Here is a 13,297-nt window from a genome sequence, read left to right as displayed (position 1 = left end):
GAACCTGAAAGCCGTGGAAGAGGAGTCCCAGCAGGGGCCCCTCTTTGCCACCCTTACCATGTCGGTGAACTGATCCACACAAGCCATCCGAATCTCCTCAGGCGTCCCTGGGCTGTTTAGGATGAAGGTGTTGGTCAAGCCCCTCTCTCTTCGGGCAGCAGCCACTGCATCATGTATGGCGAAGAGCACGGAGTTTCCCATGAACATTGCAGCCTCACCCAGTCCCTGAGAAGGAGGGCAGGAGGCCATCAGAAAGGCATGGCTCCTTCAGGGCTGCTAGTCTGTGCTGACACGCAACACTCACCTCCTCTGGCTTTATAACCCTCAGAGGGGGGTGCATCTGAATTGCCAGAACCCATCCCCCCACGCCGATTGGTGTATTTGTGTGTGGGGGCAGTAGTTAATGAAAATGCCCCAGGACATCAGGATAGCAGGGCAGCTAAAAACACCTGTTCCCCTGCCCAGGGCAAGAAGACCAAAGCCCCTGGTGCCCTCTGGAGTCCTTCAATTTGGCCTCTAGACCCACGATTTTCACCCTGTGTGCAGTGGCTGAAAATCGCTGCTCTAGGCCATGTGTGTTTAATTCAAACCCACAGCAAAAGAACCACAATCTTTGTAGCTGAGCTTGGAAGACAGTGAGGTGTTGCCCCTGAAGAGTGGACGTTGAAGCCTTCTTTGCGCACACTTCCCTGGCGAGTGCTGGATGCTCTTGAATGAACAGTGTGAATGAACATTATATTTTGAATAACCCTCCAATGCTTTTTGTACTGGTTTTCCTTCTTTCTTTCTTTAAAGGAGTCTGGTCCTTGGTCTGTGTCCAGGGCCTTAGTAGAGAGATGGGACAAAGGGCCCAAAGCAGATAAAGACTACCCCAGGCTGTGACTTTTACTCTGAGGCAAATGTGGAGGAAGAGGTGGAGCTGGCAGAAGAAGGGGTTTCCTGTGAGGTGAGGAGGAGGGGGTGAGAGCAGAGAGGTCCTGTGCCCTATTTGGAGCACAACTGGCAGGGAGGGGGCTAGTCCTCCAGAAGCAGGGTTGTGTCAGGGCAGTCTTTAGAGACAGCCCTGGCCAAAGTCTGGTGCAGAAGTGGAGAGAGGGCTATTCATATCGAAAGTCTCACCTTCCTCCCAACTCGGACCTACGCTTAAGAACAGAGGTAGTTTCCTGAAAACCCGAGGTTAAAGTTGCCATGAGTCTGGCCAGTTGTGGGCTCAGAATGGCACTTAAGTTGGAGAAGTTGTGCTTTTGTACATGTGTTTGAGAATCTTTGCTGCAAGTCTACATGGGCCAGTTAGACCCCACAGCCATGGAGCGTGTGCGTCAACACATCTTACATCAGTGGCTATTAACACCTCAGATCAAGTCACCCTCAGTGAGAAACTTGTTTGAAAGCCCTTTCTGACTTGGGGAGAGGGTGGGCAGAGGCATTGTGAACAAGAAAGAACTGAGTCTGAGGACGTGTGGGAAGGGTGCAGAAAAGAAGGCTCTGGGCTGGGGAAATTGGCCTACAACTTCAGCTTTACCTCCTGGTGGCACTTAGCCTCATGAACCAAGATGTTTGACTTCTTGCTTTATTTAAATATATTTCATGATCTCTCTCAAGAGTGAAGACTCCACTTGGGGTTCTGAAGGCAGTGAGTGCCACTCTGCCATGAGTTTGCCCTCCCCTCCCCCATCTCCCTTTGGGACCTGCAATTCCAAGAAGAAAGCAAATTCAGGGGAGGAGCAGGTTATTATGGGCTGAACTGTGCTCCCCTCCAATTTATATGTTGAAGTCCTTAACCGCTAGTACTCAGTATGTGACTGTAATTGGAGATAAGGTTTTTAGAGAGGTAATTTAGTTAAAACGAGGTCTTTAGGATGTGCTTATAAGAAAAAGAAATTAGGATGAGAGAGAGAGAGAGAGAGAGAGAGAGAGAGAGATCTGACATGTGCCATATAGAAAGATGATCATGTGAGGACACAATGAGAATGGCCATCTGCAAGCCAAAGAGAAGTCTCCGAATAAATCAAGCCTTGATCTCACACTTCCAGCCTCCAGAACCGTGAGTAAATATATTTCTGTTGCTTAGGCCACCCCAACTGGTATTTTGTTACGGCAGCGCTAGCAAACGAATAGAGGTGCTGAGTTCTTACCTTGGATGAGTAGATGGCTATGGGATTTCGGGACCGCACCAAAGTCACATAGAACTCTTCTGGTATTTCTGTGACGGTGGGGATTTTGTAGTCATCAGGACCCCGAGAATAAAGCACACCTTCCGGGGAGTATTTCAGTTCTTCTATGGTATATAATCCCATGCCTTGGATAAACGCTCCTTCAATCTACAGGCAAAAATGTCACAGTTTATAAGTACATGACATTGGTTGAAAATATATCCCAATGTGATTGCAAATGGAGCTCTGGACCATAGTAAGTCATTCTTGAAAGCACTGCAGTGAACTTACAAAGGGTCTTTCAGCATCTGGTGCTTGCCATCCTGCCTGGCCCCAGCCTTAGCTCTTCTTGCCCAGGTACCTCACATTCCAGGGACTCAACACTTGTCAAGTTCTGGGGGATTCTCCAAGCCCACCAGATTGGTTCACCCTCCAATTCTTTGTAAGGGCAGTATCTCTCTTTACTGCTCCCCACCTCAGCCTGTCCACTTGGCAAACTCCTATTTCTCTCTCTCTCTCTCTCTCTCTCTCTCTCTCTCTCTTCACTCCAGCTCTCACTGGTTTATAAGCATTATGAGGTCTGGCCTTCTTGTGTTGTGTTCTGTTCTTAGCCTGGTACATACATTCTCAAAAAATGTTTGTTGAACTATATGAAAAAGAGCTAATGTTAAAGGAATGTGAATAAGTAAATGGAACCGGTGCACAGTATTTATTATACTATCTGGATTTTTTTGCTTCCTTTTATAAATTATGATGGAGAGTAGATCAAACTTAAACAAGGTGGGTTGAAAGAAATATATTTTCTTAAATTAAATATGTTTCATTAAAAGCCATTTGAGTTCTGCTTATCTACAAACTATTATACTCTGAGAAAAAAAGGTTCATAGTCCCCTTTAAAGGGGTTATCTGCCTCAAGGTTAAAAAATTGAAGGAGAGTTACATGTTGCATTCTATTGAATTGTAAAATTACAGAATAAAGTAAACAAATGTAAATGCTAAATTTGGATATTTCCAAATGCTTGTCCCTAAAGGAAAAGATTAAAGTCCAAGAGTTCCAGTCTAACACATTTTTGGTTTTTTCTTCCCTTTCCCAATGGGAAAAGGTAGGGTTTTTCTGATCATAACATTTCCATTGGCCTTTGCTTAAGCAATAAAGAGGCAGGAACAAGCTGGTAGGAGCGGATAGGAAGGTGAAGGAGAGGTGGGGCCTGAGGTCAGCTGTGGTTGTCAAACTTTACAGACTTGGGATGAATTTCAGGTGCAGGTTAAATGGGTAGATTATACGTCCCCGCCCAGCAAACGTTTGTTGGAGAAGTGGGTCTGGGTGGGCACAGGGACCCGCATTTCCAATAAACACTGTAGGTGCTTTCGTTGCCGAGTTGGAGGACCGCACTTTGAGAAACACTGAGGGACCAATTAAATTGTCCCTCAGAAAGCCCATTGGCCAATCTCAGTCAGCCAGCTCCTTAGGATTCAGGAAGACAGGGAGCTGTTGGCAGATGAAACCACAGGTCTGTCTGTTGGGTTTGAAGCCAAGTTGTTCAACCTGCTACTCAGGTCTAGGCGGGGGCCTGGTTGGCAGGTTGGGGGTGCGCTGATGTGGCTGGCCTGTTGGCCCCACTTTGAGTAACAAGGCTACGGAGGGGGATGGGGTGGGGGAGAGATATAAATCAGAAATTCCGCCAGAGAAAAATTGTTTTTAAGTGTTTCTTTTCCCCTTATATTTCTCTAAATTGTTTAGTCTACTTAAATTCAATATGCATATGAATACAAATGGGGCTTTATTATTATGTACTTATATAATATTCCCTAATTATAAACGTTAATGTTTGTTGAAGAAAGATTAGAAGGCCTGGAGAATTATAAAGCAGGATAAATCACACATATTTCTGCCACATAAAGACAACCACTGCTAACTTTTTCTTGAGTTTTCTTTCAATGTTTTATCTGTTTTTGTGTGTGTGATATATGACATACATTGCAGAGTGCTTGTAGCAGGTAAAAGCATTTGGAGAACTCTGTGAAATAATGTGCTGAATGGAATCGACCAAAAGGCCCCGCGGGGCGGTCTGGTACCACGCACCTGCCCAATGTCCAGGGCTGGGTTGATGCTGAAAGCCGCATCCATGAAGATGTCCGTCCGAAGGAGCTGCACCACGAGAACATACAGGATGGAAAATGTGATTTAAAAATAGATCTTCACTACAACTGCCTCCCTGTCCCCGGTTCCCCACTGGCAGGGTCAGGGTGATTGGCATCAACACACAGAAAATGCGTCCATAGAAACGCTCACTCTGTGAAGGTGGGAGCACCCATCCCCTCTCTACCTTGTGAGCCCCAGTCAGACAGTCGACTTCCACCTCAGAACAGGCTGCTCCGTAAACATAATATGGGAAAGCCTCCCCTTCTCCCTTCTCCCAGTCCATATATGTCTGGTAGTCTCTGCGAAGAGAAACCCGAGGGTGAGAAAGGCTCCTTCCCCTCGTGGTCTGATCCCGGGTGGCGCTCTGGGTCCCGGGGATGAACAGAGCACCACCCAGGGCCGAAGGCCTCTCTGACCTTCTCCTACACGGTCCTGCACAGACACGGGAAGAAGGCCCATGGGTGTCTGAGCCCTCCTTCCCATCAGGCAGTGCTGTGCCAGTCACAGGGGGTGTTCCTCTGGCCGAGAAAGGGCGGTGGCTCCAGGGGTCCCTGGCCTCCCCTAGGGATCCTCCCGCCTCCCCAGGCCCATGACTGAAGGCTGACACCACCCATGGCTGCGCCAGTGCTCAGCAGGTATCTGTTCATGATGTGCCCACGCCATCCCTGCCCACGTGTAACCCAACCAACGTAAAAGCGTCCTTTACCTGAAATACCCCGTGGTGGACAGGCTGATGGATTCTTCGTAGGCTTTTGCAATCTGAGAGAGATGATTGATACGAAGAAATGTAAGTGCGGGGACAGCAGTGAAAATTCCATGCTGGGCTTGCCTCCTGTTTGCAGCACCCTCTGCGCCTTCACCCACAGCGAGATGACATGGTGTATAATGAGCACAGGCCGGGCTTCCCACGGGCGGTGCCTATGGGCAGCTGCTAGCTGTGCCCTGGGACCCTTTAGAGTTGCACAGTGTGAAGTTTATTATTTTTTCACCCTTTTTGGCTTTTTAAGTTAGAGAGAGGGAGAGACTAGGCCATATTCATGTACTTATGCAATAGGTGTGTACACAGAGGTAGGTGTACATACACATATACAAACACATGTGTTCATAAGTGTCTGCATGTGCGTGTATGTATGTAGTATGTATGTGTGTATGTATTTTTACCACGCTTTTTCCCATGTTATTTGATTGGCTGTCTCAGTATATTATTACATCAGCTTCCCTGCTGGAGTAAACTGGGTATAGCTGGAAATAATAGTAATGATGAGAATTGTAATAATTATTATTAAAAACAGAGTAACCTTTTGCTATTAAGACTGCCATGATCTCCATTGCTCTGGTGGGAAAACCCAGGCCCTGAGGCTGGGAGGGGGAGCCTGTGCCCAGAGGGGCGGTGACAGCGCAGGGCACTGTGCCAAGTGTGTTCTACGGTAGCGCTAGGCCGTCGTCAGGTGTGTTCTACGGTAGCGCTAGGCCGTTGTCAGGTGTGTTCTATGGTAGCGCTAGGCTGTTGTCAGGTGTGTTCTACTGTAGCGCTAGGCCGTTGTCAGGTGTGTTCTATGGTAGCGCTAGGCTGTTGTCAGGTGTGTTCTACTGTAGCGCTAGGCCGTTGTCAGGTGTGTTCTATGGTTCTCTGGGCAGGACAATGTGTTCTACTGTAGCGCTAGGCCGAACCCAGGCCCTGAGGCTGGGAGGGGGAGCCTGTGCCCAGAGGGGCGGTGGTAGTGCTAGGCCGTTGTCAGGTGTGTTCTGTGGTAGTGCTAGGCCGTTGTCAGGTGTGTTCTACGGTAGTGCTAGGCCATTGTCAGGTGTGTTCTACGGTAGCACTAGGCCATTGTCAGGTGTGTTCTCCGGTAGCACTAGGCCATTGTCAGGTGTGTTCTACGGTAGCGCTAGGCCGTTGTCAGGTGTGTTCTGCGGTAGTGATAGGCCGTTGTCAGGTGTGTTCTACGGTAGAGCGGTGAGAAACGAGGCTCTTCAGTGAAGCCACGGAATGAACACAGACTCTCACTCTCAGAAAAGCAGAAGTGAGCGCTAATAAATGTTTTGCTTCTTGAGTGGGGATCGCCAACCAGCCACGCTCTGAGGGCTTTACCTACCTATCCGGATGCATTTGCCTTCTCTGGGCAGGACAATGTGGACCACTCACCCAGTCCTCCCAGCTTCCCTTGGGGTTTTTCCGGATGACTGGCTGGAGACGGGACATAAGAATTCGGCAAGCATTCTAAAAATAAGTATTTGAAATGTCATAGGAAATGAAAGGCACAGGGAGTAGCAAAATATTCAATATTCAAATCAATTCAAATGAGCATGTCAGTTGGTAAACCTGCTTCTTAGTCCTCTAGGCAGAGTTTCTCAAACTTGAACACTGTATGGAACCCCTTTGAAAGAAACAAATATTCTTGGGGGTCCTGCAGTGTTAAAATTATTTTTTACTATAATGTTGTTTAAATACATGCCAACATAAAGCTAGGTAGAGCCGCCTTAGGGTTATAGCTCCTTTATGTCTACAAAGCAAAAACCAAAATGACAAAGTATGCAGACTAATCTATATACCAATAGAATTTGAAATAACATTAATTTAGTTGATGCATAACGTTTTCCTGAAGCTGAATTGCTGCTTGGAAGGTGGAAAGAGTCTTAACCACTACAGCACTCGTACTTCGCCGGCTGCCAGTTTGACATGCTTGCTCTAGTTCATAGACCGATGCTCAACCAGGAGCCATATGGGCTGGCTTTGGCTTCCCCTCTTAATTTAAATACAAATCTGCTTACACGTGTGCCTTTAACTTATTCTTCTCAGACTCAGAATAGCCCTCAGGCCCTCTGTTGGTTTCTGTTCCTTCTGTTCTCTCATCCCCTCTCCGTGAAATGGTCTCTGGCTTCTTATGCATCCAGGAGATCCCTGCATTCATTCATCTATCTTTGCTGGTTCATTCAGTCTTCAATCACTGACCTCATTACAAATGCATGCCTTCCAAAAGAGTAACACACCCAAGGCAAACCCAAGTCACACAGTTCCTGCCTGTCCAACTATCAGATGGCCTTCTTCTTGTGACCTGACCATACACTCTTGTGCATAACTTCATGCCCAACAGTCGAATGCTCCGCTAACGTAAGTTTTCCCTTTAACAGGCTGAGGTGTAGCAGAAACCGTTTGCCATTCTTTTGTGACATCTGAACTCCTTTTTGTGCGTGGAGAATTTGTTCACCGTATATTTCTTAGTAGAGTCACCTCCCCCTATTGGAGCTCAAAGTGCCAGATACGAATTTTTCTGGCTTTCTTTGCATTAGAGAAGATTTCAAAATACACAAAGGTGGAGAGAATAGTACAATATTTCCTCTTACACCACTTACCCAGCTTTAACAATGAGCATTTATACCCCAACCTCACCCCAGAGACCTAACATTTTCATCCACCTCCTTCCCCTTGGCTCCCTCTGCTCCAGCCATTCTGACTCCTTGCAGCTCCTCAAGCACAGTAAGTGAGCTCCCTCTGCTCCAAGTCCCTACTCGGAGGGCTCCTGTCCCTGCTGCCTTCGGACCAGGCTCAAGGGTCACCAACCAGTGCCTAGCCTGGTTTCCTGGCTGCCCAAGGCCGCCCTGACACTTGCGCTTTCTCTTTCTATAACTCCCTTTATTTCAATTCGTGACACCTGCCATTATGTTTCCTTCGTTTTATTCTTTTTTCTTTATTTATTATACCTAATAGTTTGTTATTCATTATCTGACTAATTTTAGGCTAAGGACTCAAAAGGCACAATAGCTGACAAATAGTCCCTTAATCCAAATGGGGGTGCTCTGCCTCCTAAGCAGGTCTTGCAGAGAAAGTGGCCACAAACTGTTTCTCACCCGCCTCAGAGGTATCACAGGGTTGGAACTGAAGAGGCTGGAAAGTTGGAGTGAGGGAGAGGATTGTACTGCAGCAGGTTGGTGTGCTGGGATCTCCATCTTCCCAGGATGGAGTGGCAGAAAGGGCTTTCTCCATCGCAAACCCAGCAAGAGACACTCCACAGCCACTCAGAGAGCTTGATGTGTGCCCTCTAGAGTTGGGGGCCTACAGACCCGTCTCTACTGCTGCACACAAGACTGTGGGTGAAAGGCAGTTCGCAGCAGCCCCAGGAAGTCGTGGGCCATCTCTGGGGGAGATGCTGTACTCTGACTCCCTGCATGGCCTTCAAAGGGACATGCATCAGGGTGGAACCTGTCGTGTGGGTGCTGCCTGGGGTAGATTTTTTCAATTTTATTGCATTTTCTATATTTAACCATTCCAGTTTAAGAAAGCATGATGAAGATAAAACCAAAATGGAATCAGTTTTCCCTACTTGCTGCTTTCTTTACTTTGTGGCATTTAATAGATAGCTTATCTCTATTTCTGTAGACATAAATGTACTAATGCTTATTGATTTACTTAATCCATTAAGTGTTGCATTTAACTTAGAATTATTTAAGATTTTTTCTACAAGTCTTTTTTCTTTTCTAGCCATTTCCTACACTTTACTCCCATAGAAATGACTTGGGATTTAAAAAGAATCTGGGGTTCTAAAATGAACAGTTTCAACTTCCCCAGGATCGGCAGTCTATTTACATTAAGGTTGGAGCCACTGTTGTCTTTGCAGCCAATGGGGCCTCAGCTTTTGCCATATGTTTCCTCTGAATGTCTAAAGTGATCGTTGACAGAGGACCTAGAGCCTTGAGAAGCCTTAGTGAGCCTCCAAAACTCTTGGTAATCAACCCACCAGGGAGCCCATTGAAGAGCTGCAGGCGGTCTGAAGGGTGACCAGGTGACAAGTTGCCACTCCTGGCCTTCTAAGGAGCGCTCTCCGCATTTGCTGGACACCACTCTGCCCAAACTAGACAATGGAAGCCAGTGTATGGAAAGGCTCCCTTTTAGACTTCCTATATTTTTAGACTTCAGATAAAGAACTTTATTTTGTCTCAAATGTGCCTGGCAATATTTACACAGTCCCAGAAGAAGGTTTCTGTTGTCAATTGAACTTTACCCATGGACTTTAAAGCAATGTTATTCTTATACTAGAGGCCCGGTGCATGAAATTCATGCATGGGGAGGGGTCCCTCAGCCCCGCCTGCACCTTCTCCAAGCCAGGATCCCTTGGGGGATGTCTGACTGCTGGTTTAGGCCTGATCCCAGGATGGGGCCTAAACCAGCAGTCGGACATCCCTCTTGCAATCTGAGACCAGTGGCTCCTAACCACTCACCTGCCTACTGGTCTGATCCCCCTCTTACTCTCCCAGCCTGCCTGATCACCTCTAACCACCTCTGCCTTGGCTCCACCACCATGGCTTTGTCTGGAAGGACGTCCGGAAGGTCATCTGGAAGAGGTTCGGTCTAATTAGCATAGTACCCTTTTATTAGTATAGATGTATTTTTTTTTTTTTGGTGCATGCAACTATCACTACTATTTCCAATATTTTTTCATCACTCCAAACAGAAACTCTATAACTATGAAGCAATAACTCCCCATTTGCTCCTCCTCCTGACTCTTGGCACCCTCTAATGGCCACTTTTTAAAAGAACCCCATCTGTAAGGGCTTCCTACAAGGCATAAGGTGCCTCAGCAGAAAAAGGCTGGAGGAGGCCTGGGGCTTAGGGTGGGGCTGGAGCAGGTCACAAGTGGCTAAAACCATAGATGAGGCACTGACCTTGTTATCGCTGCAGAAGGGACTCTCTAAGGAGCTCCAATGGCATCCACAAGGGAAGGAGTCAGGTATAACAAGGCCAGGTCACACCAAGGCCAGCCTAGAGTGTTCTGCCTCTATCCCCTGTGCCCTCTCTTTCTTGGACTTTACAAGGGTCTGAAATGTAGGCTAGGAAGCTTATGGGGGGCGGGGGTGCAGGGAGGGACATCAGAGAAGCCAGCCCCACCCCTTTTCTCCCTGTAGGCCCAAGCTGTTAAGTTGTAGAGTCACTGCAATTTGAAGCACATTTTGGAATTTTGGACTGAACATTTTAATTATTGAATGAGATGGTTTATGCATATAAAAGTGATCGATGAGTTTTTAATGATCTTAGGTTGATTAGAAAAATTATAGGTAGATTTCCCTCAAGGGGCGGGAAGAAGAGGCCCACAGAGGAAGCTTCAACCACTCGAAGTCTCGCAACCTCTTAGCGGAGCTCCTAAAACCAGCTGCTTGACCCTTCTAGGCTTCAATTTCAGTTCCCATAAAAGAGGGGATGGGGCAAGGTTATTTCCAGCACTGTCATTGGGTGACTGAGAAATGAAAGAAAAGTCACCTGCACCGCTCTCCCGTTGATGTCTGTCCCCATAGACCCTCCTGTGAAGGAGGCATTGGGCACGGTGACTGTGCTTGTTTCCGACAGGTGGATATAGGAGACAGGGATGTTCAGTTCCCGGCTAGCCACCTGTCAGAAGCAAATGAAAAACACTATTGATATCATTGACTCTAAGCCTCCCTCCCCCCAAATTAAGAGCTTTTAATTTTTAAAGAAAATATACATTTTTATTGATTTCAGAGAGGAAGGGAGAGGGAGAAAGAGATAGAAACATCAATGATGAGAGAGAAACACTGATTGATTGCCTCCTGCATGCCCTGCACTGGGATCAAGCCTGCAACCCCGGGCATGTGCCTGTGACCTCCTGGTTCATAGGTCAATGCTCATCCATGGAGCGATGCCAGCCGGGCTAATTTTTTTTGAACTGAGTATAAAATCTGGCAATCCTTTAGGGATAAATATTTAAGATAGCATCTTGGGTCTGACATGTAGATTCTGAGTTTGAAGATTTTCAATGACACTGTAAAAGATCCATACCATGTGCTTTCTTTTATTCCGGTTTCATAGAAGCCATGTGGCATATGGTCATTCTAAGACATCAGTTCAGTAGGACTCACACAGGCCAGACTGAGGTCTCTGTCTTATTGTTTTACCTTCATCTTCTCCTCGTGGCTTACATGCATTTAGCAGATTGTGTTTGTCCCACGGACATTTTGTAGGTGTAAGGGTTTTGTTTTAAAGAAGCAAGATATGTTCAAAGAAGGCTCTGTGGATTTTTGTGATTTTTTAATTCCAAGCACACTATTAAGTAATAGTATTTCCTTAAAGAAAATATCTTCTATTTCTCATTAAGAGGAAAGCTTTGGTCCTCGCCGGTTTGGTTCAGTGGATAGAGCGTCGGCCTGAGGACTGAAGGGTCCCTGGTTTAATTATCAGTCAGGGCTCATGCCTGGGTTGCAGGCTCCATCCCCAGTAGGGGGCAGTCGATCAATGCTTCTCTCTCATCATTGATGTTCCTATCTCTCCTTCTCCTTTCTTTTCTGAAATCAATAAAAAATATATTTTTTAAAAAGATGAAAGCTTTGCCCCCACCCACTCACATTGTTTTTTTTTAATTGATTTCAGAGAGAGGAAGGGAGAGTAAGAAAGAGATAGAAACATCAATGATGAGAGAGAATCATCAATTGACTGGTCCCCTTCTCCCCCTACTGGGAATCTAGCCCGATACCTGGGCATCTGCCCCAACCAAGAATCGAACTGAGACCTCCTGGTTCATGGGTGGATACTCAACCACTGAGTCACACTGATCGGCTACTCACATTGTTTATTCAAATTTCATATTCAACAAAATCTTATTTAATATTTTAAAAAGGGAAAATTTCCTATTGAAAATAATCTCTTCCTCTTTCAACAATAGTATTAGGAAGATTGCTTTGAATTAGCACACATAATGGCCCATCATTGGTGTTGCTAAGTAGATTGTGAATAATAAGAACATAATTTCTCATCTTATTAAACACATTCATTTCTAATGAAGATTTGCATTAACACAATGTAGCTTTGAGCAGTTGCCTTAAAGCCGGAAAATACTTTATCTTTGAAAACTGGAATCACATTTTTCAGAAGACCTTGATGGGACCTGGTTCTTTAGCATGCAGGAAGAATAATATTACATATTTTCTCAATTCTAATACCCACTTCCATCAGTCTCCTGCATTCATGTGTTCCTGATACCAAAATGAACATTACAATTGACCTGTGCATTTAGTGTGATGGTATTTCTCCTGCTCAACAAGAAAGAAGTTGTTAAACTGCCTGTACGGTGTGATAATCTTCCACAGTGGAAAACATGGATACTTATCTCACCTGGATCATTTTGGTGTAAAGGCCTTGTCCAATTTCACAGCCACCATGAGCCACCAAGACAGAGCCATCGGTGTAGATGTGGACGAGAGCGGCGGCCTGTTGGGGAATAATTATAATACCATTTTGAAAAACCAAATGTTGCCTGAGTTTAGCTGAGGTTACCAGATGAACAGTTTGCTTCATTGAGTCAATCTCTCATTGTTTATAAAGTTATTACAGACAACCCCTTTAACACCCTCCAAACTTAGAAAGCATGTCAAACTTGCAGCCCGCAGGCCACATGTGGCCCACAATGAATATTTTTGCGGCCCAGCCAATATAACGGTATGTAAGAAACATTCTAATAAAAATTTCGTAACTTAATTTTTACAATATCCTGTTATACATAATTATTAATAAAGAACTACAAAGTCCGCTCACTGATTACTATAATCACGTTGCATTCATTTCCCTTATGCGTCTTCCTTGCAGACACACCATTTCTCTCCACTAATACTAGTGGCAATGGCCACGTCATTAGTCTTGGCCTGACTTGTTTGGTGTGCGCAACAGGAAATATTTTGTTTTTGGAGAACAAGAAAAATAGGTTTATTTGCATTATGCTTTTTAATCTGTACAGTTATTCAGTGTCTGATAAGTTAATAATCAAGAAAAAGATTAATTTTTATTAAAATGTTCTATTATTTTATGTTAACGATTACTCATTCATTTCAGCCCTTTGTATTCAGCACGTCTCTATCGAAACAAACCTATGAAAATTGAAGCTTTTGTTTTTTTGCGGCCCACACAAACTTAAACCTTCTTTATTTGGCCAGTGTTAGCCTTTGCGTTTGACATGCTTGCTGTAGAGCAACGAATGGCGGCTCATCTCCACGCCCACCA

General features: G+C 45.5%; 1 protein-coding gene across 1 annotated transcript in view; it reads right to left on the bottom strand.

Moving 5' to 3' along the window:
- The window catches only part of LOC102432042 (aldehyde oxidase 4-like), a 50,143-nt gene that overhangs the window by 1,752 nt on the left and 35,094 nt on the right, over positions 1 to 13,297 (bottom strand). Inside the window, 8 exon segments of the mRNA XM_023763137.1 lie at positions 58 to 225; positions 2,136 to 2,321; positions 4,237 to 4,302; positions 4,481 to 4,595; positions 5,003 to 5,055; positions 6,443 to 6,517; positions 10,550 to 10,678; positions 12,416 to 12,511. Of these exon segments, the coding sequence (XP_023618905.1) occupies positions 58 to 225; positions 2,136 to 2,321; positions 4,237 to 4,302; positions 4,481 to 4,595; positions 5,003 to 5,055; positions 6,443 to 6,517; positions 10,550 to 10,678; positions 12,416 to 12,511 (888 nt within the window).

Source organism: Myotis lucifugus, unplaced genomic scaffold (assembly GCF_000147115.1).
Source record: "Myotis lucifugus unplaced genomic scaffold, Myoluc2.0 scaffold_3, whole genome shotgun sequence".
Taxonomy (NCBI): Eukaryota; Metazoa; Chordata; class Mammalia; order Chiroptera; family Vespertilionidae; genus Myotis; species Myotis lucifugus.
The sequence above is the reverse complement of the archived record's forward strand: the minus strand, read 5'-3'. Positions and strand labels throughout refer to the sequence as shown.